Genomic DNA, 26,180 nt, shown 5'->3' on the forward strand with positions numbered 1-26,180 from the left:
ACCCATTCTCAGACCCCTACTAGGAGCCTGGGGGGATTCAGCTCCACCCAAATGACCTTTATTGACAGTACATCCTGTCTACGGGTAATGCAGTGAGGGCTAGACATACACAAGGAATACAGTCCGTTCCCTGCCCTTCAACAGCTCTCAACTCAAAGGAGAGGGGAAACCCTACCTATTGACAGATGAAGAAACTGAAGCTACATGTGATACCATTAAAACGTTCATTAGTTATTTCCTTCGTTCATTTATTCAAACAACTTTTATGGAGTCCACTTGAGGTGCCAGGCCCTGTTCTGGATGCTGGAGGCTGACACAGAGAACAGTCAGGCACATCCTGCCCCGTTGTGGGGCAGACCCCCATTGTCACAGACCATGACAAATAAGTGGAACGCTTCGGAATTTATATTCTGGTGGTGCCCTGGACCCCTGTGACTTGTATCTGTGTGGCTTCAGTTTCATCATATGTACATGCCATTCAGAAATGGCATGTAATGGGAAGGTGCCGGGTGCGTGTGTGTGTCTGTGTGTGTGTACACAAAACCTCCTGAAATTGCTGCCTCAGATCTCAGGGAGTTCGGGGGAGAAGGATGACTGGAGAATGGTGTGAGAAAAGGCAGCCCCGGCCAGTTTAAGTGATGAAGTGGTACCTGCAAGGAAGAGGTTGGCAGGGGGGACGGTATAGCTGAGAGCATGAGTTGGACATTCAACCTGCATCAAGACAGTGGTCAAGAGCATGGACCAGGGACAGTCAATTAGATCTGCCACTTACTAGCTGTGCAATCTTGAGGAAATGGCCTAATCCCTTTAAATCTCAGCTTTCTGACCTATAAAATGAAGATAACTATGCATATCTCTCAAGGGTGTACAGGCATCATTGTGGGGATTCACTGAAATACTCTCTAATTAATCAGTGGCGCCTTCTAGGAATTCAGTAAGCTATTGTCATTCGTCAGCATCATCATCGTTATCAAAAGTGTCCCACTGGGAAGGAGTAGCATAAGGTGACAATGAGTGTACAAGGGGACTTTCCTGGTCAGGGCAGGCCTGAGTGGATCGAAGGCCCCCTCCCTATCTCTCTGGGGATTTCAAGCACCCGTGGGAGAAAACGACATCGTGGACTAGACCTTCAGGGCCCAGGCTGCATCAGAGTGGGAGGGAGTATGCTGCACCTGACAGTGAGTGGCTGGGGCCCCAGAGCCCCTGGCTGGGTGGGGTGGGGCTCTGGGGCCTTTGAAGAAGGACAGCAGTTTATCGGTCTTGTCTCCCCACAACCCCACAAGTAGGTTCCTCAGAAAGAGATAAGCTCAACCCACCAGTCTCCTTCCCAGAGAGCAGGTACTTTTGAGTTTTAAATAACCACATTTTTTTTCCTATTTACACAAATGCTTATATTTGCAAAGTGTAGAAAAGTTAAATAACATTTTATAATGATCCTGAGCCTCACCACCCAAAACAATCACTCTTCTGTAGTCCAGATATTTTTAGTGCTTTATTTTTTGTTTTTTTTAAAGGTAAAGTTATAATCAGAATATAATTCTATTCTACTTTCTCACTTAACATTACTTTGTAAGATTTTGCTATTACAGACTTTACCTACAAAATTTTAAGTCTGCCTTTGGTTTTAAATAGATGATGTGTTTTTATCTAATCATTCCTGCACTTTTAGACTGTTTCCAATTTTATACTTTTTAAATAACATCACATTAACATCTTTGGATGCAGCATATTCTGTAACTTGAATTATTTACTTAGATTAAGTCCTCAGAATAGAGTTCATACAGTTAAAGGGCATAAACATTTATAAAGCTTTTAATGTTTTAGGCATCTCAAAATGTCTTCCAGGTTTTTTTTAATGTTTATTTATTTTTGAGAGAGACAGACAGACAGACAGACAGACAGAATATGAGTGGGGGAGGGGCAGAGAGAGGGAGAGACACAGAATCCGAAGCAGGCTGCAGGCTCCAGGCTCCAAGCTATCAGCACAGAGCTAGACAAGGGGCTCAAACTCACAAACCATGAGATCATGACCTGAGCCAAAGTCAGATGCTTAACCAACTGGGCCAACCAGGCATCCCATGTTTTCCAGTTTTTTAATGGTATATGTAACATTAAAATGTTAAAACATAAAGATAAATAAAGTGAATGGAAAAAATGGGATGGTGCCTGGGTGGTTCCAGTTGGTCGGGCATGTTTAGTCTTGATTTCAGCTCAGGTCATGATCTTGTGGTTCCTGAGATGGAACCCCATGTCGCTGACAGCGCGGAGCCTGCTTGGGATTCTCTTTCTCCCTCTTTCTCTGCCCCTCCCCCGCTTGCACACGCTCTCTCTCAAAATAAATAAACAAACAAACAAACAAACAAACAAATAAATAAACTAAAAAAAAATAAAATGAATGGAAAAAATGATGCATAATCCTACCACCCCAAAATAACCACTTTTCACACTTTCATATACTTCCTTCCACATTGTTCAGGGGTCATTTTTTATATAAAGTCATTATTTTCCCCCAAAAATCATTATTTTCACTTATTTCTCCACATCTTTAAGATTCTGTCTACCACATAATTACTGCACAATGGCCCTTTATGTGTGCATGTCATAATTTATATCTTATTGGTGGTTAACGGGACTTTACCCTAATGACTACCTATTATAAACAACACTAACGCAGATGAAAAAGACCACAGCATTCATGAAGAGGACCCTAGCTGGAGGGAGTCATGGAATTATAACCTCAAGCACTCATACATCTCAAGAGATTCACTCATTCAGCACTCTGCAACTAGATTCAAAACCATTTTGATACTGGTTTCACAGATGGAGTATACTGCACTATAGAGCATTGGAGTGACCCGTGCAAGTTCATAGATCTAGTAAGTCTCAGAGATGAGAATTGAAACCTAATGTGTTGGGTCCAATGCTCCTTCCATACACGATTCAATTTGGTCATTTTTGTTCCGAAACATTTTTGTGTTTTGAGTAATTGGAGAGCAAGGTGTGCATAAGGTGACAATGTGCTAAGGGGGAGCCTGAGGGAAGCTCTCCTATTGGTGTGTCACATATCTCTGTCCTTGACTTTATGCTGTTCAGCATTTTAATGAAGATGGATAAAGGAGGCTTACCCAAATTTCAAGTAACATATCACTAAGGTGCTGAGAGACAAGAGCAAGATACAAACTCAGTGGACCTGAAGGGAGGACCCAAACTCTTCCTATTAGAAAGAAGTATAAATATTTATTTTCTTTCCAGAAAGTGGGGAGTAGGGATGGAGGAGAGGAAACTATATACAGCAAGGGGGAAAACTGACCTTATAGCATGTCTATTAAAAATATTTGAACCTGGGGGCTCCCGGGTGGCTCAATCAGTTAAGTGTCCAACTTTGGCTCAGGTCATGATCTCACAGTTTGTGGGTTTGAGCCCCGCGTTGGGCTCTGTGCTGTCAGCTCAGAGCCTGGAGCCTGTTTGGAATTCTGTGTCTCCCTCTCTCTTTGCCCTTCCCCTGTCCATATTCTGTGTGTGTGTGTGTGTGTGTGTGTGTGTGTGTGTGTGTGTGTCTCAAAAATGAATAAACATTTTAAAAACATTTTTTTTAATGTTTGAAAATATATTTAACTCCCCCTGCTTAGTGCTGGCCAAAAATGTAATGTGGGAGCCACCAAGTTGCATAATCCAGGGGGCCCCATTTACATGTACGTCAATGAGACAGCCTTGGATATGGTTGCCAAAAAGCTGCAGTGAATTTAGGCTGCCTTAATAGAACTGCTGGGTCATTAAAGAAATCTTCATGATACTTGTTAAAGACTATAAGGTCAGACTTATTCAGTAGGGACTTCTACAATGGCGTTTTGTAGTAGGGGAGAGAGCTTGGGCTCAACTCCAAATACAACAAGGACAAGTGAAGATTTATAGCCAAGGAGCAGAGGCAGTGGATGGAAAGTTACTAAGATGAAACATGGGGGGTAGAGGGGATTCTGGCTAAACAAACTTGACAGGATTATTGCTGAAGGCAAGCTGGAGTGGTAAGATACTGGTGGTTGGGGGGTAGGGGGTGAGGGTGGGGGGTGGGGATAAGGAATTTGCCCAGAAATCAAGGGTAGAGAGTTTTCCCTCAACTGATCCAGCAGAATTCTTGCTAAAAAACGAAGCAGAGGTGAACACAGAAGCCCAAGTCAGGGCCTCATGAGAAGAGAGTTCAAAGGTGATGATAAAAGGTCTGAGAAACATGTCATGTTTATCTTTCAGAAGACATTGATTGAATACCTACTATGCACCAGTTAAATAGTACAGGCAACAAAACTAAATTCCTGGCCCAAAGAACTTTATGTTCTGCTGTCAGTATAGGGAGAGACTAAAAATAAGCTGGTATATGAAAATAAGCAAGATAATTACAGTATGATAAATACTATGAGGGAAATAAAGGAAGGACAATTGTAGAGAGTGGGATATCATCTCTAGAGCAATTAGTGAGGCAGAGAAAAATGAAGTTTGGGGTGTCAGAGACACAGAGGCAACTCAGAAAATGAGGGAGAGGCTGATTGTGTTGAGTGCCGCGGGGAGCACACAGAGCAGAACAGAGGAGTACCCAAAGAATTTGGCAACATGGAAGTCATCTGTGGCATAACCCAAGAGCAGCTTTGGCTGGGATACTGAAAATGGAGGCCCAGTTGGGTGGGCTGAAGAAAGAATGGGAGGTGAGGAAGTAGAAACAATCTTTTCTAGAAGTTTTGCTCTGAGTGAGGAAAATAGAATGGGGTGTGGCTAGTGGAGGATATAGAGTCAAGGAAGGATATAGAGTCAAGGAAGGATGTATTTTAAAAGATGGAAGGTATTAGCCCACAATTGTGTACAGATGGGAAGGCTCTAGTAGAGGAAGGGAAAGTGACGATCAGTAGAGAGGGAGGAGAGACACATAATCTTTGAGATGGCAAGTGGAGATGGGTCCAGCGCGTAGGTGGAGGACTCGGCCTTTAATAGAGGCAGGGAGACAGAATGCTTACTACAGAGGAAGCGTTGTAACTGGAAAGAAAATGGAAAATATGAGGTCAGCTGCCAGTAGGCTTGTAGGCTTGGTGGTAGGAAGGTGTTAACCACTTCCATTTTCTGAATGAAAAATGAGCCTGATATTGAGTGGAGCAGAATGCAGGTTTGAGAAATAGGGAAAGCTATGAAGTGAGTGCCTTGGGAAGTGAGAGTCCATACTGATGGGAAACTTAGCAGGACTGCTGGGTGGAACGGAGCATCCATCTGAGGTTCACGCAAGCCTCAGATATTGACTCTGGCTAGCTTGAGCAACAAATCTGTTGGAAGAATGGAGAGAGTTCACGTGGTCATAGGAAAAGCTGAAGGACCAGGGACTCATGGACAGCAGCTGTTGGGATGAGTGGATTCCATCCCTTCACATTCAGATTCCAAGGAGAGAGCAATGGCCAGATTGAGGCGAAGAACGATGATTTTATTGTAAATCTCACCAAGACTGTGCTTAGTGGGAGGGGGAGGGATACTTCATCCAGCAAAACTGTGGTCTTATTACCTAAGGAAGAGGGAAAGGATTCTGGATAGACAAAACCAGATGACCCCTATGTAGTCATGAATTAAAAATAACTAGTTAGGGGTGCCTGGGCGGTTCAGTCAATTAAACCTCTGACTCTTGATTTTGGCTCAGGTCATGATCTCAAAATTTGTGAGTTCCAGCCCCAAATCAGGCTCTGTGCTGACAGTGTGGGGCCTGTTTGGGATTCTCTCTCTCTCCTTCTCTCTCTGCACCTCCCTTGCTCTTGCTCTCTCTCTCCCTCTCAAAAAAATAAACAACAACAACAAAAAAACATAAGTAGTTAGTAGGATTGTGTGTTTTCCCCAGCAGTACTTTTCTCTGGGGCAAGCTCAAAGAAAGTGTGTCATTGGGATTGAACTAAGTAAGCTTTCTGGAATAAGGAGCTTATTATAGTAATTAGACCTTACACAATTGTGGGAGGAGCTGGGCAAGTAAAAGTCCAAATTTGGAGCTGAAGAATCAGAAAAAAGCCATGATCCAGCCCTGGCACTGGAGAATGAGTAGGCATGTGTAGGAATTCTGGAAGCTAGCCATATCCAGCTGCTGCAGTAGGACCACAAAGGGGGCTGGTGTGGAAGTCCAGGGATGGTTGTTGGTTCTCCACTGTTACTGCATCTGCGAGTTCACACCCAAGTGTCTGGGCTGGGTCTGGTGTCACTGTTGGCCAGCACTGCCAGAAAGTGGGAAGAGAGATCCCAAAAGGGAAAAGTAAGTACAACCCGTACAACCCTCAGCGTGTAATGGCTGCTATTTCACTCTGCTTCCCAAATCTTGTACAACCTCACTTTTGACCAACTCTAACCTTGAACCATTCGGCAAAAGGGATTCTGGGAAGCAGATCCCAGTGTAAATAAGTCATCAATTAAAAAAAATACAACACGGGGGGCGCCTGCGTGGCTCAGTTGGCTAAGCGACCGACTTTGGCTCAGGTCATGATCTCGCAGTTTGTGAGTTTGAACCCCGCATTGGGCTCTGTGCTCACAGCTCAGAGCCTGGAACCTACTTCAGATTCTATGTCTCCCCCTCTCTCTACCCCTCCCCTGCTCATGCTCTGTCTCTCTCTCAATAATAAATAAACATTAAAAAAAAAAAAAAACCATGGTGGGGTGACTCAGTCGGTTGAGCATCTGACTCTTGATTTCAGCTCAGGTTATGATCTCAGAGTTCGTGGGTTCAAGCCCCATGTGGGGCTCTGTGCTGACCGTGCGGAACCTGCTTGGGATTCTCCCTCTCCCTGTCCCTCTGCCCCTCCCCTGCTTTCATGCTCTCTCTCAAAAATGAGTAAATTAAAAACAAACAAACAAACACGGTGAATGTTAACAGAAGAAAAGACAGGGGCACTTGGGTGGCTTAGTCGATTAAGCGGCCGACTTTGGCTCAGGTCACGATCTCATGGTTTGTGGGTTGGAGCCCCGTGTTTGGCTCTGTGCGAACAGCTCAGAGTCTGGAACCTGCTTGGGATTCTGTGTCTCCCTCTTTCTGCCCCTCCCCCACTCATGCTCTATCTCTCTCTGTCTCTCAAAAACTGAATAAATGTTTTTAAAATTTTTTTTAATAAAAAAAAAAAAGAAGAAAAGACAGACCAGGATTTAGGTTTTCTTCCAGGGAATGATTGTAATGATGGACTGTAGGGTCCAGAACATGGGGTTCGTGTAAATTGGCAGTCTGAAGGTCAAAGGGTATGCTAGTTAGGTGAGCTGTAAGGATGAAAGATGATAGGAAGTGGGATATGAATTTGAGGCTTTGGACATGTTATAGTTGCTGGTGATGAGGAGGTCAAGGGCGGCCAAGGTGATGAAGACCCGTGTGTTGGAAGAATCATTCACAAGTCTGTTGAAGTGGCTGAGAATGGAGCCTGGAAGAGCCAGAGGGAAAGAAAGTCAAGGAGACAAGGGCCGAAATCATCAGCGAGCAGTAAGGACAGGTGGACACCAAGGTTGAGAGAAGCTGGAGAATTTGAAGTAGAAGGAAGAGAAGTGGTTTTTAAATGGCGATAGAGAACAAGAAGGGCTCCTACCCACTTCCTGGCCTTGAGGCACATGAAGTGTAGGGGAAAAAAATCAACCTGTCTTCTGAGAGCTGCCCGGGAAGCAGTGTCCTGAAGGGAGCACCAGATTTCACTTAATGAAAGGAGGTGGGAAGGGCATTCACGGGAGAGGCGAGAACATACGAGGGAACGGGGCAAGCTCTCACCGTGTCATCCAAGAGGTGCAATGCAATGTCCCCCAGGAGGGGAGGGGTGGGAGGGTGAGTCAGATTAGAAATTATATTAGGACTTGTCAGTTTGAAATGTCAGAAATCCAGCTCAAACTTAATTAAGCAAAAGAAAAGAGAATTTATTTTGCTCACATGCTTGAAGGCCAGTGGGACTGCTGGCTTTCGTCTCAGAGGCATCGGGGACCCAAACATGTCCCCAGGGTGCTCTCCTCTGCGTTGGCTCTGTTCTCAGGCAGCTTCTCCCCACAGAGCAGTGGATGGCTGTCCAACAGGTAGACCAGTCTTCAGCCACCGCCTCTTCCCTTATCACACAGGTGAAATCCCGACCCTAACCGTCCACTGTAGCTAGTGTGGAGGCATCTCTGATTGGCCAGGCCTGGGTCCGCTGCCCACTTACGGTGGACAGAACTCACCAGAACCGCATGTTGGCAAGTAAGGGAATGGTTCTTCAAAGGAAAACAGCAAGGCAGTCATCGAGAGAAGGAGGGCAGGGTACTGGACAGGCAAAACGTGGGATGTCCATATCAGATACATAAAGAGCAGGATGGGGACGATGTGTCAGGGTGATAGTGAATCACTGCAGAGGCTGGGATTTGGACTTCTGGTGGTCACTGAGGAAAACGGATATGAGGCAAGATGGGGTCAGCACCGATAACTTCTTAGGGGAAGAAGGCAAACTTTACATTGGTCCTAGAGCTCCAGAATGGGGCCTTGGGCATAGCACCATCTAGCTGTGCGTCATGGCACAGCCAGGAAGCCAGGGCACAAGAGGGTCTCCGGATGATGGATTGCTCACTGGCTCAGCTCCAGATAGTTTGTGGTCTAGGAGAGGCGAGGAGTCCTTCGAAAATGTCTGAAGGTAGCGGAGAGGTTGGGGGAGAAAAAGTTGAGAAAGAGGTGATTGACAGCAGCTCTTGTCAATTTGAAGAACCGACCTGTGAAAGTGGGAGGAAACTTAAGTGGCTCCAGAGTAGAATCAGAACCAATGTGTAGAAGTGAGGCAACAGTCTCGATCTAATAATTACAATTAGAACTGTCTAAAAAGAAGGGGACCTTCTTTTGAGGTGGTGAATTCCTTGTCCCTAAATGTGTTTAAGCAGTGATTTGAATGCCTCTAGTCAGCGATATTATATAAAGGCTCCTGTTGTTGGTATGAGATCAAACCAGAACACTTTTGGGGTGCCTGGGTGGCTCAGTTGGTTAGGTATCTGGCTCTTGATTTCAACTCAGGCCATGATCTCATGGTTTGTGAGTTCGAGCCCCATGTCGCTGACAGCGCAGCACCTGCTTGGGATTCTCTGTCTCTGTCTCTCTCTCTCTGCCCTCCCCCATGCTTGCTGTCTCGCCAAATAAATAAATAAACATTTAAAAAAAAATCAGAGCACTTTTTAGAAAAATTTTCAATGTTTATTTATTTTTGAGAGAGAGAGGGACAGAGTGTGAGTGGGGCACAGGCAGAGAGAGACACACACATAGAATCTGAAGCAGGCTCCAGGCTCTGAGCTCCCTCTCTCTCTCTGCCCCTTCCCCGCTCATGCTCTGTCTCCATCTCTCTCAAAAATAAATAAACATCAAAAATTAAAAAAAAAATTAAGTTGAGTAAGCTCTATTCGTGAGCTAGTTTGTTCATTTGCTCAAAATCCATGCAGAGGACTACCCGCATGCCAGGCACCATGGTAGCTGAGAGGGTACACAGGTGAGTGGGTCAGAGCTCCTGCTCCGTCTGGGGAAGAAGTGAGACAGAAGATCACCTCCCAAGCGCCAGGCGCTGGCTGGACATGTTGCATCATTTTTATGTCTTCCTCTTTGACAATGCCATCAGGCAAGGATGATTCGTTTTTAGAAGAAAACTGAGGCACAGAAAGGACTGTCCAGAAAATGAGAGCCAAAGCTCAAACCCAAGTCTGTCCGGCCCCATGTTGCCTATGAACAAATAAGCAAAATACAATCACAAAACAAATCTGTTTTCATAGGTTTTTCACATTTTCTTTCAGGAGCCCCAGGAACAAAAGGATCATTTTTTTTTTAAGCCTATGATCAGATGCAGAGAATGAAGCAAAAACCGCCTTGTTTGGTCCTAGTTTAGTCCTGGTGGATACCCAAATGGAAGCCAGCAAAACCAGGTACAGGAGTGGCCGAGGAGCAACCCCGTCCAGCCCTGTGAGGGGGTCAGTCCCACAGCCCGGGACAAGTTTCTGGCCGCCTTGCCGCGCTGCGGGAGAGAGCCACGGCACAGGTGCCATCTAGTGGTGAGTCCAAAGCCTCGTTGCAAGGCTGGAGAAAAGTTCTGCTTCCAACATGCTTTCAGGATAGGCAAGGACCTAAGACTCAGTCCGCTGTAACGGGTGAGTCCTGAATCCCAGGCTCAAAGCCCGTCGTAGCATCCCCAAAGAAATCAATCTTATAAAGAAATCAATGCCCATGTTGTCATCAGATCCATATCTCTGAACTCAGTGGCCTCTGTCAACCCATTCCTTCACCTTCCAGGCTTCCCAGAAAGAAATACGAATGCCCTTCTATACTCTCCTTTGTACTTACAGTCAAGTTAGTCACAAGTAAAAAATAACAGGACTCAGTTAATCTACTCTTGCAGCTCCAAACACACATGTGTGCGTGCGCGCATGTACACACACACACACACACACACACACACACACCCCCAGGGTCATTCATCAGAGAGCCTCTCCAAGAGAGCCTAAACACAAGATCCAGGTGGGAAAAAAAACCAGCAGCACGAGAAGGCCAAGGGACAAAGACCACCAAGGAAGAAAATGCTGCTCTTGCAAAAGGAACGCCCATAAACAGAACCTAGCAAACAGCAGCTCTCTATTGAGGTACCAGGCTACCTTCAGGGCCTCCCTCCTGCCCTCCTGTCCCCTCACTTTGCCTGATATGCCACATTTCAGCTCTGGCCCCACCTTCCACAAGGCAGACAGTTGTGCAAAGCCTGAGCCCGGACAGGAGGGAAGACTGGCAGTTTCAATGGTCCAGACATGTGGGCTTGGCCTTGGTATAAGAGGTGCTGAAGAATCTACATGACATCCTGGAGGATTTTCTCTGAATACAACTGGGTGATGTAGCGTTCTCTACTCTCATACTGACTTTTGTACCTGATTCACCCAATTTAGTCATTCATTATATAAATGAATCATATTATATGTTCCTGTGAATGCATATATTTTAATTAAAAAACATATTTCCATTTTAGGTCTTCTGGTAGGCAAAATAGTCCCTCCCTCCAAAAATGTTCACATCTTCATCCCCAGGGCCTATGAATACATTACTTCGCATGGCCAAAGAGACTTTGCATATGTGATTAAGGTTAAGGACCTTGAGATGGGGAGATTATCTTGGATTATCTAGGTGGACCCAATCTAATCACATTAGCCCTTTAAAAGCAGAGAACCTTTCCAGGATATGGTCAGGGAGAGAGAGAGAGAGAGAGAGAGAGAGAGAGAGAGAACTGCAGATGAGTCTGAAAGATTTGATATTGCAGGCTTTGAACACAGAGAAAGAGGGCCACGTATGAACCAGAGATTGTGGGCAGCCTCTAGAACCTGGAACAGACAAGGACACGGATCCTTCCTGGAGTCTCTGGAAAGGAATGCAGCCCTGTGGATGTCTTGCTTTTAGCCCAGCAAGAGCGTGTCAGACTTCTGCAGACCTGTCAGATAATTTGCATCGTCGTTAGCCCTAGGCTGTGGCAACTTGTTAGAGGAGCCATACAAGCTAACACAGGTCTCCTTGGGATTTGAGATCTCAGAGTCTCATTCAGCATCAAAGGCAGAACTGCCTGAAGCTATGCTAGTCTCAGAGACTTTGCTCTGATGGGGGCCATGGTTTTTGGATTTTATTTTAGGACCTGAGGGAAAGGCATCATTTCTGTTAATAATCTATTTTGTTATTCAGAAACCAAAAGCTCTGCTTAGCCCCATGTAGTAAGCTTCGAATAAATGTTTTCAGACTCTTCAAAGAGTTCTGAATTAGGGGGCTCTTGGGGATGGTGTCTATGGCCCTCATCATTGACTTGGACACCCTCGAGAAATAGACATGTGAATACGTAGCAGAGCGCAGGCATAAAAGGACTGTCCCCACCAGGAACTATTGGCTCCTTAAGAAATCTTTATTGAATCATAAAGCTGTCCAAACCTCCTTTACACAGTAATTCCATTCTTGGGAATTTTTTGTATTTGAAACAGATTCCAAAAAAGCTAAATAAAATGTGCATAAAAATTTTATGACAAGATTATCTATAACAGTAAAAGCAACAACAACAAAGCAAACAGTCAGAATTCCAACGTAAGGAAACCTTTAATAAATTGCTGTTCGGTGCTATTGGGGAACCATGAAAGCTTGCAATTAGTCATGCTATAGAAACAGGGGAATGTTCTTATGACCTTAAATGGAAGCAGCATAATATAAAATAGTAGTCGTTCAATAATCCCTTATTGACCACATGCTATGTATCAGGGATTCTACCAAGAGCCGAACAATTAAGTGGGGCCAAAGGAGATAATACTCGTGGCCCTTATCGACTCAGATATGCCATGATTGCAAATGTGTAAAATGATCGATACACGGGGAAGAAGATGTGCCAGAAAATGAAGCCAGGTGTTATGTTAGGGCATGGTAAATATTCTACTTAAATTCTCAAATGATCTTTCCGTCATAATCATTCGATTAAAGGATAGGACAGGAAGGAACATAAACCACTGGACCTAAGTCCCAATGCAGAGCACCTTGCTGAGGAAGTGGGGTCTGAATACAACCCTTTAAAAAATACAAGAAACAGCAAGCTGGCAGGACAGGAGGCCAGGCTCCTTCCTACCAGGGGGAGCAGGAATCCAGATGATTCACACACAGGTGATGTGTCCATGATGAACACACAGGTGCTTCCCAATGGGGTCAGCTCTGGGAGGCTACATTTGAGCCTGTCTGCTCTGTGTACCTGGGAAACTTACGCCGCACCAGGAGGCCCTGCGGGACAGCAGCACCTGTCTCTACCTGTCCCCCCGGCAGCCGAGAGGTTAACTGTAAAAGCAGATACTGCATTACCAATGTCTGTATCTGGCAAGCCACATGCACTGGGCCTACCTCAGTTTCCCAGGGTGAACAAGGAAGGCCAGGGCTTTTTCATTTCTTTAAAAAAAATTTTTTTTAATGTTTATTTGTTTTTGAGAGAGAGACAGGTTGTGAGCGGGAGAGGGGCAGAGAGAGAGGAGGAGACACAGAATCTGAAGCAGGATCCAGGCTCTGAATTATCAGCATGGAGCCCCACGCGGGGCTCAAACACACCAACTACAAGATCATGACCTGGGTCCAAGTCAGACGCCTAACCAACGGAGCCACCCAGGTGCTCCGTTCATTTTCGAACCGCCTTCTAGGGATGCCTGGGTGGCTCAGTCAGTGAAGTGTCCGACTCCTGATTTTGGCTCAGGCCATGATCTCACGCTTCGTGAGATCAAGCCCCACAGCAGGCTCTTTGCTGACAGCTTGGAACCTACTTGCAATTCTCTCTCTCTTTCTCTCTCTCTCTGCCCCTCCCTCCACTCCCATTCTCTCTCTCCACCTCCCCCTCAAAATACATAAATAAAAATAAATAAATAAAGTGCTTTCTAAGGCTGTGGCTGTGGGAGCTCTGCCAGGCTCTAGGGCAAGTGAGATGGACCCTAAGTAGGCACAGCCCTGACCATTAGCTTATAATCCGAAGTCACTATTATGACGGTACAGATACGAAGAGCATTTAGGTGACTGAACGACTACAGAGCTCACGACAAAAGGGAAAGAGACTTGTCAGCAACGAACATTAATTGCACAACATGGATGTGTAAGGTAGGGTGTGGTTAGGAAAGGTATTTATAGAGACCTCATCTTCTGACTTACCTTCCCCTGTCAAGCCGCAAGTTGCTTTTAAATAAAATTCACAGCAGAGTTTTATCAACTCATCCTACAGCCAGGCACTGTGCTTAGTGCTTCCCTTGGATTATTTCATTAACTCCTCATAGCAACCCAAATAGGTGGTAATATGATCTCCATGTTACCTTTGAGAAAATAGGAGTTTAAACAAATAACTTGCCCAAGGTCGCATAACTAATCGATGTTCTGGGGCTTGGACCAGTCTTGAGGAGACGCACCCATGCCTCACCACCGTAACTGGAACTCTCTGTCTGTTTAATTCGACCCCTTCTTCCAAATCTAGTAAATAAGACAGGCTTCCCTGCCCTCCCCACTGTCCTACCTCCGACCAGTTGCCCAACCTCCTGTGTTTTGTGTCTCTCTGGGCCCCAATTGCTGTCCAGTTGACATCCCGACCCCTGTTTCCTTCTGTCAGGATCTCATTTCAAATACACTTCTGTTCTAGCCCTTCTCTGCTTCATGTTAGTCGTCTGCTGGCCCTTTATACTGTTCCTTGGGGTACAGCATGCAAACTTGAGCCTGCATCCAAGTCACCTGGAGAGGGCTTGTTATAAAATAGCCATTCATGGGCCTCATCCCCAGAGTTTCTGATGCAGTGGGTATGGGTTGGGGCAGTGAATACCAGGATTCCAGATGAGCCGGATGCCCTCACTTCTGCTGTCATCCTTTGAGAACTCCTGTTCTGGGGAGCCTGCATCCTGCCGCACTTTCCTGTATTGCTGATCTCCTTAAACAAAGATTTCCCAGTGCCCTATATAAGGAACCCTGGTTTTCCTTGGAAGGCACTTCACCCAGGTATTTTTTTCCTAGATCCCTAATCACAAGATGAGAAGGAGTGGTTCCCATGGGCACTTGCAACACCCTCTCGATTCTCCCAACACCGATAATCATTTCCACCCCAGCTGCTCGTGGCAGGCAGGGCGACGTCACAAACAGGAAAAGATTTCCAGTCACCAATCGAGATAACCCCACGAGTCTTTTTTGCTCCTTCCTGACTCCTTGGCTGCTGGAGACACCAGGATCAGGTTCATCAGGTATTCAAGCCTCCTGACCTCAGATGGAGCCTCACCACTGCTCAGTTGTTTTTGTAATCACCCCTGATTGATTCACTTGTTACCTCCCTGCTGGCTCCTGTTTGAACCTCTGCCAGTCCCCTCCAGCCCCTCCCGGCTCCATACCTTCCTCTCTGGGCTTATGACTCTGCCATCAAGGCAGCTGACAAAATGGAGATTGGCTAGGAGTGTCTTTCTTAATCACTTCAAAATAGCTCTGCCTCTCGCTCACCTTCCCCTCCTCCCCTCTGTTTCAAAAGGAGCCTTTAAAACCACAGGGAGATACCACCTCATACTCATCAAGATGGCTACCCTCAAAGGAAAAGAAACAAACAGCAAATAACAAGTGTTGGTGAGGATGCGGAGAAACCGGGACGCTTGTGTGCTGTTGGTGGGAATGCAAATTGGTGCAGCCCTTATGGAAAACAGTACGGAGGTTCCTCAAAAAATGAAAGAGAGAATTACCATATGATCTGGCAATCCGGCTTCTGAGACTACATACAAAAGGAATGAAAGCAGTCTCAAAGAGATATCTGTACCCTCATGTTCACTGAAGCATTATTCACAATAGCTAAAATGTGGAAGCAACTCAAGTGTCCTGTCAGTGGATGAACGGAGAAACTAACTGTGTATATAGCCACAAGGGATGTTATTCAGCCTTAAGCAACGAAGGAAATTCTGACACATGCCACAACAAGGCTGAACTTGGAGGACATTACGCTAAGTGAAATAAACCAATCACAAAAGAAAAATACGGTACGATTCCACTTCTATGAGGCATCTAGTGTAGTTAAATTCACAGAAACAGAACGTAGAATGGTGGTTTCCAGGGCTGAGGGGAGGTGGGACTAGGGGGTTGTTTTTGAAGGGGTATAGAGTTTCAGTTTTGCAAGACAAAAATGTCCTGGAGATCGGTTACACAACAATGCAAAGATATTTAACCCTACTGAAAAGGGGTTAAGATGGCCAATTTTATGTCGTGTGTATTTTACCGGCGGTAATTTTTAAAAAGAAGTCTTTCCTCTCCACGGTAATTGTTCCCTTTGTCTCCTCAACCCTATCTCATGCCACTTTTTCCAGGAGGCTATTCCTTCTGTTTCCTCCCTTCTAGAATGGACACAAACATTTGTAGGACTGGCAGTAGGAGTACGTGCATATATTCCGAGATGCGTAAGATTATATATCCAGAGTGAATAGAGTTTGTTCACAGAGTGAACAAAGAGCCCGGCATTTTCAGTTTGCATTAAGTCTGCATATTACGCAGCCAGTCCTAGGTAGCCACACTCCTGGGAGAATTCCAAACCTCAGCCTTAGGATGGGGACAGTAGGGTGTGTGTGGGGGGGGGGGGGGAGACATTCCCCGAGTCCTCAGTTCCTTCCTGTCCTCTCCTCCCACCAAGCCTAGAGGTAGTAGATGCTTTTGGCTGAATTTTCTTCTTCTGGACCATTTTATGGAAATCTCTCTCTCTCTTTTTTTAAACTTCTTTTAGTAGTTAAGCATGTCCTACTAGGTAACAATTCTTTATACTGAAGTGTTCCTGTTGAAGTAACACATGTGGTTTCTGGTATGCCTGGGTGGCTCAGCTGGTGAATCGTCTGACTCTAGATTTCAGCTCAGGTCGTGATCTCACAGTTTGTGGGATCAAGCCCCCTATCAGGCCCTATGTTGACAGCGAGGAGCCTGCTTGAGAGTCTCTTTCTCTCCTTCTGCCCCTCCCCTACTCATGTGTGTGCATGCACGTGCTCTGTCTCTCTCTCTCTCTCTCACACAACATAAATAAACATGAAAAAAAAACATATGATTTCTGCTGCCTGACTGATATGGGGAGACAAACAGGAAACTAACAAAAGAAGAAAATATATGGTATTTCAGACAGTGATATGAGCTACAGAGAAAGAGAAAAGCATGGATGGGCATAGAGTGTGCTGTCGAAGGGCAACAGCTTGCGATTTCACACAGAAGGCAGAGAAGGCATCACAGAGAAAGATGCTGTACTGAGAATACACAACTGACTCTTCGTCCCCACTTCCCACTGAAACGATGAGATGATGTAAAAATAGAGTTCGACCTTTATCGCTGAAGTGGAAAATTCTCCATCCAACTACAAAAACTCTAAAGAATTTCCTGTTAGGCACCACAAGGCAGGTACATTCAGAATATAGTGTAGAAAGATAAAGCTTATCTCTGGATCACCCACTGCTTTCTCTCCCTTTTCTGTCCCCTCACTTCAGTGACTTTGAAGGGTGGCGAGCGGAGAAGTGACTTATCTCGCCGAGCTCTGTCTGTAAGGAAAGTAATATCATTCCTTCCCTCATTCATTCACTAGTCACTTAGCAAACATGTTTGGAGCACCTCCTACGTATCTAGCACTGTCCTAAACACTCTGGCAGGTATGAATTAGAAGACACGATACCCAACTCCAAAGGGATTACAGTCTAGCAGGAGAAGTTATGGGAACTAAGACATGTATGCAAATAGATATGATTCAAGCTAAGAAGGGTAATGAGAAAGTTGGTTAATAAAATATGAATTCCAAAGATTCTGACAGATGGAACTATTAGCCTGACTTGAACAAGATGAAATATCCAATTCCGTTCAAGTCAACATTACCTGACATTACAGCTACTCTAAGAAATACAGCATATGCATTTGAAATGGGGATGAATTTGGAGACCAGGCAAAGTGGAATCATTGCAGCAGAAGACGGGTGAAATCTATTTCTGGTGTGGAAGGCAAGGTAGCCAGAGCCTTAGTTCTGCAGGGCATGGGAGGGGCACAGCCCGACCACCCAAAATGTACTTGCTGAATTGGACTCATACACGCTCCAGTCTAAGGATACTCAGAGGAATAAGCTAGTAGCAAGGACCAACAGCTGTTATAGCGAGTGATGGTGCTGATGGATAAAGGAGAGAGACTTTCTTGCCTGGAGGTCAGGAACAACTTGACAATAACACAGCTTCAGAGGGGCAAGCTAAAGGATGAATAGATTTTTTTTTTTCCTAGGCGGTCAAGAAAGAGGAAATCATTCCGGTCATAGGAAATGTGTGTAAAGACACAGAGGCATGAAAATAAAGAATGCACTGGGAACAAGCAAGCAGTTAAGCATGTGAGAACCCGGGGATATGTGAAGTGTTAGGACTTGGGGCTTAAAACCCTGGAGGGGCCTCAGTCGTGACCTTGGGGCGTGAGGCCAACCTACCAATAACATCTAATCACCTGTTGATTTCCAGAGCTGATCCGCTATGAATTTCAACTCTAACCTTGAGGTGATAAAGACTGAATGAAGGATGCTTGGGATAATGGTATGTTAGCTCAAGTGAGGGAGGAACACAGAAGTGGCAAGATTCAAGGGGCCTGATAAATAACCTACTGCTCCCTGCCCAAGGCTGAAAGGTTTGCGAAATGGAACAAAATCTGTGTGGAAACCAGAATATCATCCTTTCTGCAGATGAAGTTGATATTGAAGAATGTGGCTTATATTGATCAGAATAGAATGATTCATGTGCCAATCACAGTGGTCAGGGAACGAAATTACTCTGCCGAACTAGGCCAGGGTCATGTTCTGACCTCAATGGACTGAGTGTGAGACAGGTATATTCTTTTAGAAATCTGAGATACTGTTACCAAAAACAGAAGAATGGGTCCTGAGCAGCAACCATGTCCACTCCCTATGTGTGTGTGTGCCTGTGTGTGTGCATGCGTGTGTGTATGTCTGTGTGATGACCCATATCCCACATGATCCCTTTCGGGTACAGTTGATCATGCTGCTGTGATGAGAAAAAGTCGAAGCAAACTCTGAATTCTGATACTGCTTTAAACAAGTCACTGGCTCTTTCTGGATCTCCAGCGCTTCCTCTCCATAAAAAAATACCATAAAATAAGAATTCTCTTGGCCCATTCCCTGCCTTAGGAATGCTGGGCTTATAAATGAGGTCATGTCTGTCAAGCGTTATGATCTCCTTGAAGACAAATTCTGTACAAGTATATAGGATTATTAGCCAAGTTGCTCAACAACCAGTCTGTGCATGAACGACTTAGGGAGGCAAACAGCACCAGGGGAGAACAATAGGACCCACCATGTCCAAGGGCCACTTGATTCCTGTGTTTCTGTGACATCCACAGCACCTCACAGGTACCTGCTCTGAACATCCACAGTGCTGGGAGGGACAGTTAGCCAGTTTGGTTAACACATCTAGAGAGCAAAGCCAGCAGGATGTCAAGCAATTGCCATGTGAGAGGATTTTTTTCAAGAAGATAATTTAAGAGAAATCCTGTTTGGGTTTTAAAGACTGATGGTTAAATACTGAGCCATTCATCAGGGTTCCCATAAGCACAATTGGAAAGCAATCCAGAGTTCAATGAGAAAAGGAAAGGGCTCTTTTATGTTTGATTCCATAAGGAGGAGGAAGAGGAGGAGGACCTTGTTTCTAGTCTTCTCTTTTGCCTCTTAGAAATTATGGATTTGGGACCTGAAAAGGACCTTAGACACCTCCCATCTACCTTTTTAAAAAAAACGTACAGATGGTGAGGACCAATGAGGTAAACTAACTTTTCTGAGCTTACACAGTCAATTGGCAGCATGGCAGGGACTAGGGCTCAAGTGCCTACCTCCCAGTTTGGTATTCTTCACATTCAAGTCTCTTGTCTCCCAGTCTTAGGAGCTTGCGGGAGCCGCTTTGCCTCTGGGAGCCTAGCTGTATCATCTGTAAAATGTAAATAGACTTTAAACTGACAAAGTAAGGCAGCTGGGAGATAGGACCTCTTGAGGGCCCTCCTAGTTTTCAATCAACCAGTCCACAAATCTTTTTAAAGACCTAACAGCAGGTAATGGGGTATCCAGCCCGAACGAATTTAAACAAATAGGGGCTTTAGATTCCTCTCCTTACAGGAAATCAGGAGGTAGATCCTGTGGCTGGTGTTAGTTCAGTGGTTTCAGGATGCCATGACAATCCCAAGCAACTCTTCCTATCTGTTTCATCATATTTAGTATGGCCTTCTCACCCGCATTACTGTTGCCTCGTGGTTGCAAGATGGCTTCTGCAGTCCAGAAGAGTCACGCTCTTTTTCAAACTTTCACTTAATACTTTTAAAATACCAAGCAGGTAATGAGATACTTTGTTTTCATGGCCATGTTAGCTATAGTCCTTTTATAGATACCCTATCAAACTGAGGAAAGATCGTTCCCTTTACAGATGATGAGAGCTTTTTGTTTTAAATCATGAATGAGTGTTCAATGTTGTTAAATATTTTTTCTACATTGATTAAGATCATGTGAATCATATGCACTGTCTCCTTTACACTGTTTATGTAGTGGATTGCATCGATTGATTTTAAAATGTTGAACCAACCTTGCATTTCTTGAAGAAATTCCACTTGGTTAAACTGACTCTTTCCAGATATTACTGGATTTAATTTGCCAATGTTCTGTTAGAGTGTTTGCATCGGTGTTCATAAAGGATATTGATGTGTAACTTTCTTTCCTTTTTATTTCTTGGCATCAAGATCATTTTGACCCTCCTCCTCTATTTCTCTGACTTTATGTAAGATGGGTATAATTGCTTTTTCTTTCTTTCTTTTTTCTTTTAAGTAGACTTCAGGCCCAGTGCAAAGCCCAATGTGGGACCTGAATTCACGACCCTGAGATCAAGACGTGAGCTGAGATCAAGAGTCAGACACTCAACTGACTGAGCCACCGAGGCACCCTGGTATAATTCCTTTCTTAAAAGGTTGATAAAATTTGCTTTTCTTGCCCTAACTCCTTTTCTTTTTTAAGATTTATTTTTGAGAGACAGAGAGCACAAGTGGGGAAGGGGCACAGAGAGGGGGGACAGATCAGAAGCTGGCTCTGCGCTGACAACAGTGAGCTCAATGCAGGGCTCAAAATCACACGCTGTGATATCATGATCTGAGCCGAAGTCAGACCCTCGACCAACTGAACCACCCAGGTGCCCCTTCTTACCCTAACTTCTTAAGATGGAGCCTTAGATAATGGATGTCAAATGTTTTTTCATTACTAAAACAAGCATTTCAAGGAATAAATTTCTCAGAGGGTGCTACTTCAGCTGCATTCCATGAATTTTGATGTAGTTTCAGTATCATTCTATTTCAAGTGTTTTCTAATGAACTAGAACCGTGCCTAGAATAAAGTACTCGGTGTTATCTCCAATTAGCTCAGTTTTTTGTTTCTTTTGTTAATAAGTGAGAATAAATTGATGGATCACTCCGACAGTCGTGTTCCTTCCTCCTTCAGAGCCTCTTTGCTGGTTCCACTGTACGACCTCTTCATGTAGACCGAGATTTCACCCTTCTTCTCGTTAATACCAATTCATCTTGCAGGTGTGACCTCAGACGCCACTTCCTTGAAGAGGCCTTCCTTGACAACCTAGACTGGGATGGTCCTCTCATGTACTGGCTAAACAGTGTCCCCCAAAAGTTCACGTCCACCCAGAATCTGTGAATGTGACCTTCTTCGGAAATAGAGTCTCTACAGATATAATTACGTTAAGAAGACATCAGGGCGCCTGGGTGGCGTAGTCGGTTAAGCGTCCGACTTCAGCCAGGTCATGATCTCGCGGTCCGTGAGTTCGAGCCCCGTGTCGGGCTCTGGGCTGATGGCTCAGAGCCTGGAGCCTGTTTCCGATTCTGTGTCTCCCTCTCTCTCTGCCCCTCCCCCGTTCATTCTCTGTCTCTCTCTGTCCCAAAAATAAATAAACGTTGAAAAAAAAAAAAAAAAAAAAGAAGACATCATATTGGGTTACGTTGGGCCCTAAATCCATTATGACTGGTGTCCTTTAAAGCAGAGGGATATTTGGACACAGACACATGGGAGAACACCATGTGATGACAGAGACAGAAATCTGAGTGATGCATCTACTAATTGAGAAATGCCAAAGATTGCCGGCAAGTACCAGAAGCTAAAAAGAGGCAAGGAAAGATCCTCCCCTAGAGTCTTTGGAGACAGCATGGCTCTCCCAACACCTTGATTTCAGAACTTTAGCCTCTAGAACTGTGAGAAAATAAATTTCTGTCATTTTTTTAAAGTTTATTTATTTGAGAGAGAGTGCACGAGAGAGCACACGTGCCCACACACGGCCAGAGGAGGGGCAGAGAGAGAGGGAGAGAAAGAGAATCCCAAGCAGGCCCCACACCTCCTGTTCAGAGCCCGACATAGGGCTCAAACCCACAAAGTGTGAGAACATGACCTGAGCTGAAGTCAAGAGCTGGACGCTTAACTGACTGAGCCACCCGGGCACCCCATAAATTTCTGTCATTTGAAGCACCCAGTTTGGGGTAATTTGTTAGGGCAGTTCTAGGAAATGAATACACCATGTTCCATGTTTTCATACCTTCTTTATACTTGTCTTTCCTAGCTTTTATCAGATAATTATCACATATAAATTATCAAGAAATGCTAATGGTGTAGTAATACTAGTCTGGCATTTTAGTGGGGGCTATAAGGGAGACTACCATAATCCAAACCAATATCTCTGATGGTGAGGGCTTTGAAAGGCACATAGTTTTGAGGGAGAATGGCCATAAAATCACAGCATGTCAGTGGCCAAGTACTTAAGCTTCTAAAAGCAACCTTAAGTACATGTTACAGAAGTTTTTAATGTGTAAGCTAGCCAAGCTGGCCATTTTTAAAATAGAAACAGATTGCCATAAAAAAGTAGATTGCCATAAAAGGGCACTGAAGTAGGGATCAGAACCATCGGTACAGCTTCCCCCTTTGTGTCCAGATCTTGGGTGAGTCACTCAACCTCTCTGGGTCCAGGTTCCTCAGCAGCAGAAGGAGGTAGTTGGAAAGAGTGTCTACAGTCTCTTGGGCTGGAACATTCTATGGCTTTATGATTCTAATGTGGAGAAGTAGTAAAAAAGACAGCATTTACTTCTAAAGCACAAGGCTCCCTGGTCACTGCTAGCTTTCTTTCATGAACAGTATCAGAATCCAGGGATGAAACATTACTCCAAAGAGATGATCCAGGCTGGTGCTAGACCAAGAAGGATTCTGCTCGAAATATGTAACTACTAGTTCTTTCCAAGTTTGTTTTACTTGAAAGGGGAATAGTGTAGATTTTTCCAGGGCTCTCACTTTAAAAAAACATTTTAAAGTGTCTAGGCTGGCTTGTCACTTCCTATCCTTGGATAGCAGTGTATTCACCTGTTTAAAAAAAAAAAGAGGAAAAGGGGAACAGAAGCTGTGATTCTCAATGACTCTTCCAGGTCTGTGACTTCAAGGCAGTTTTTTGTCAAGCTAGAGAGAGTGGCCTTGAGCTAAGTGCAAGGCCATGGGTCAATCTCAGGAACTGGTGTTCACCTACTATTTCTTCTCAGAACCATTGTGTATGGGTGAGGTCCGTCTCCCGAGAACAGGCTCTACCACCTAACTTTTGGCAAGGATGAAATCCTGGACCTTGAGAGAATCACTGGATGAGTTTGAGCCTTAGCTTCCCCATCTGTAAAACAGGGATAGCTACTTATTTCACTTAGCATCATACTTTCTAGCTCCATCCACTCTGTTGCAAGTGGCAAGATTTCATTCTTCTTTTGTGGCCGAGTAATATTCCATTGTATATATACCACATCCTCCTTATCCATTTATCAGTCAACAGACACTTGGGCTGTTTCCAGAGTTTGGCTAGTGTCGATAATGCTGCTATAGCAGTGTTAAAAACACTGGGGTGCATGTATCCCTTTGAATTAGAATTTTGTATTCTTTGGGCAAATACCTAGTAGTGCAATTGTCAGATCAGGGTGGTTCTATTTTTAACTTTTTGAGGAACATCCACACTGTTTTCCAGAGTGGCTGCACAGTTTACATTCCCACCAACAGTGCACAAGGGTTCCTTTTCCTCCATATCCTCACCAACACCTGTTGTTTCTTGTGTTGTTGATTTTAGCCATTCTGACAGGGGTGAGGTGGTCTCTCACGGTGGTTTTGATTTGTATTCCCCTGATGGTGAGTGATGTTGAGCATCTTTTCATGTGTCTGTTGGCCATCTGGATGTCTTCTTTAGAAAAATGTCTGGGGCACCTGGGTGACTTAGTCGGTTAAGCGTCCAACTTCGGCTCAGGTCACGGTATGGGAGTTCAAACCCCGCATCGGGCTCTGTGCTGACAGCTCAGAGCCTGGAACCTGCTTCTGAGTCTGTGTTTCCCTCTCTCTCTCTCTCTGCCCCTCCCCTCCTCATTCTCTCTGTTTGTCTCTCTCTCTCTCTCAAAAATAAACATTAAAAATTTAAAAAAAGAAAAGAAAAATGTCTATTCATGTCTTATGCCCATTTTAATTGGATTATTCATTTGGGGGGTATCAAATTTTATAAGTTCTTGATAGATTTTGGATACTAACCCTTTATCAGATATGCATTTTCAAATATCTTCTCCCATTCCATAGGTTGCCTTTTGCTTTTGTTTATTATGTCCTTAGCTGTGCAGAAATTTTTATTTTGATAAAGCGCCAAAAGTTTACTTTTGCTTTTATTTCCCTTGCCACAGGAGACATATCTAGTAAGAAGTTGCTATGGCTTATGTCAAAGAGGTTAGGTCCTGTCTTCTCTCCTGGGACTTTAATAGTTGTAGCACTAAATGGTACACCAGAAACTAATATTACACTGTATATTAACCAACTGGAGTTTATATAAAAACTTAAAAATAAAAACAGGCATAGCTACTGAAAGAATTGTAAACATATCAAGAGTTGGGCGAAAATGCCTAGACTTTGTCAGATTTTCAAGTGTTATTTTCCATAATCCTTGGGGCACCAAGGAAAGATCACCTGGTTATCACAAACACATTGCAGCTTGCTGACTACCAGACTGGCTACGACCCACAGGCGGTAGCCAAGCCAGACTTACCTCTACTTCTGTGACACCGCTGTCACCTTAGGCACTCTCAGAGGCGAGTGGCCCGCCGGTCATTACCCTGGGAAGAGCTCTGCACTCCACGCCAATCATCGGGGCACAGGCCCCGCCCCTGGCGCAGCCCCACCCCCCGCGCCGCGCTTCTCTCCCCTCCGCCCCCACGGCGTGCGCGCCCCGGGAGCGGGCGGTGACGCGCACGGGCTAGAGCCGGGTGGCGGTGCGGCTCCCGGAAAGGAACGGATCCTCCAGGAAGCCGGGTCCGTGTGGCTGCCGCTGCCGCCGCGCTGCGGTGGCCGTGATGCGTTCCGCTTGCAGCTTCCCGCTGCCAGGGGCCCCGGCCGCCAAGTCGGGCGCTGCGAGCAGGTGAGGCGGCCTTCCCGGCGCGGACGAGGGGAGGGCGAGGAAGCGGCCGGCGGGGCTGGGACAGTTGGAGCGTGGGACGCGGCGGAGCGGCGAGGGCCGCGGACGAGCCCTTGTGCCCCGGGAGCCCTCCCCGCACCTGCTGGCGGTCTTCACGTCCGCGCCGCCCCCGCCGCCTTGGCCGCGCGGCCACATCCGGGCGCCCCGGCCGTCAGCCCCCGTGACCCCGGGCGGCAGGTGCTCTCCCCCAGCCCCTGGCAAGAGAAAGCTGGCAGCCGTGCTGTCGCGCCGGCTCCGGTGACCACGCTGGATTTTCCCTCTCGCACACGTAGTGTGGGCGGATCTGGCCGCCACTGGCGGGGGACCTGGCCAGGGAGAGGGGATGCTGTACGACTGGTTCTTGCTTGTCGCCTTTCCTAACATTGGTACTTTTCAGCCTCGGTTTTGCCTTGCTCTGTTTTTACTTTTATGCTTTAGATTGCTCCTTGGAAAAATGGAACTAATCGGGCAGTAAAGTGACAGTGAGAGCAGTGTTTCTCAAACTTGAGTAATGCGTGGACGCCTTTTAAAGGGACAGTTCTCATTCTCTAGAATATGTCCCAGAACTCACAGGGAAACCCAGACCCCAGTTAGGTGAACAGCGGTGCTCTCAGAGAACATTGATCACTATTGGGAAAGAGAAGAGATGCGTTACAGTTCGGGAACTTCGTGCTAGAAGATAAACTAGAAGTTACTGAAGAATTCTAAATTAGAGACTCAAATCCCTGGTTTAATTTTACATTGCAGCATTTACTGTGCCCTTCTTTGTGTAATGAACATTTTCCAAACTTGGAGAGGCCTTCAAAGAATCCTGTTTTTTGTGTTATCTTGTATTTGATGTTATTTTGTCTTTGTACCAGGTTTTTTCAGTTTGACACAGTAGCAGAATTACAGAACGTAGTACTAATTTGTATTAGTGGTTTAATTATTTCTCTCTGTGTTTATGTTAACATTGACGAATCACTTGTGTTTGTTACATATTGAATCCATGGCCTACATTCTTCCACATCCAATGTCAATGCCTGATCTCAACCTTTGTGCCTATAGTCTACAGAGAAGAAACAAGAATAAAAGTGGATCTAAGGATGTATATTCTGTACATATTTGTTCAACATGTTTACTTAAAATAAACTACACTTGGGTGCCTGGCTAGCTCATTCGGTAGAGCTTGTGACTCTTGA

General features: G+C 45.2%; 2 protein-coding genes across 7 annotated transcripts in view; one reads left to right on the forward strand and one right to left on the reverse strand.

Annotated features, from left to right (window-relative positions):
• Positions 1 to 9,142: 9,142 nt before the first annotated feature.
• LOC106981129 (rabphilin-3A-like) lies at positions 9,143 to 25,616 on the reverse strand. The gene is made up of 2 exons (XM_053216422.1): positions 24,595 to 25,616; positions 9,143 to 9,694 (listed from the first exon to the last, which is right to left on the reverse strand). The coding sequence occupies exon 1, from the start codon at positions 25,381 to 25,383 to the stop codon at positions 24,802 to 24,804; it is 582 nt and encodes a 193-aa protein (XP_053072397.1). The 5' UTR covers positions 25,384 to 25,616; the 3' UTR covers positions 9,143 to 9,694; positions 24,595 to 24,801.
• ENTPD4 (ectonucleoside triphosphate diphosphohydrolase 4) overlaps positions 24,832 to 26,180 on the forward strand; it is a 45,244-nt gene continuing 43,895 nt past the window's right edge. For 5 of the 6 annotated variants that reach the window (XM_027077395.2, XM_027077390.2, XM_027077393.2 and 2 more), the window contains exon 1: positions 24,834 to 24,963. The gene's annotated coding sequence lies outside the window, so the exon portion shown is untranslated. Of the gene's footprint in view, positions 24,964 to 26,180 lie in introns of all 6 variants that reach the window. The other variant, XM_027077391.2, reaches the window with a different exon arrangement.

Source organism: Acinonyx jubatus, chromosome B1, assembly GCF_027475565.1.
Source record: "Acinonyx jubatus isolate Ajub_Pintada_27869175 chromosome B1, VMU_Ajub_asm_v1.0, whole genome shotgun sequence".
Classification (NCBI taxonomy): domain Eukaryota; kingdom Metazoa; phylum Chordata; class Mammalia; order Carnivora; family Felidae; genus Acinonyx; species Acinonyx jubatus.

Coding starts and splice junctions, on each gene's coding strand:
- LOC106981129 (XM_053216422.1), bottom strand. CDS start 25,383: ATGTTAGGAAAGGCGACAAGCAAGAACCAGTCGTACAGCATCCCCTCT.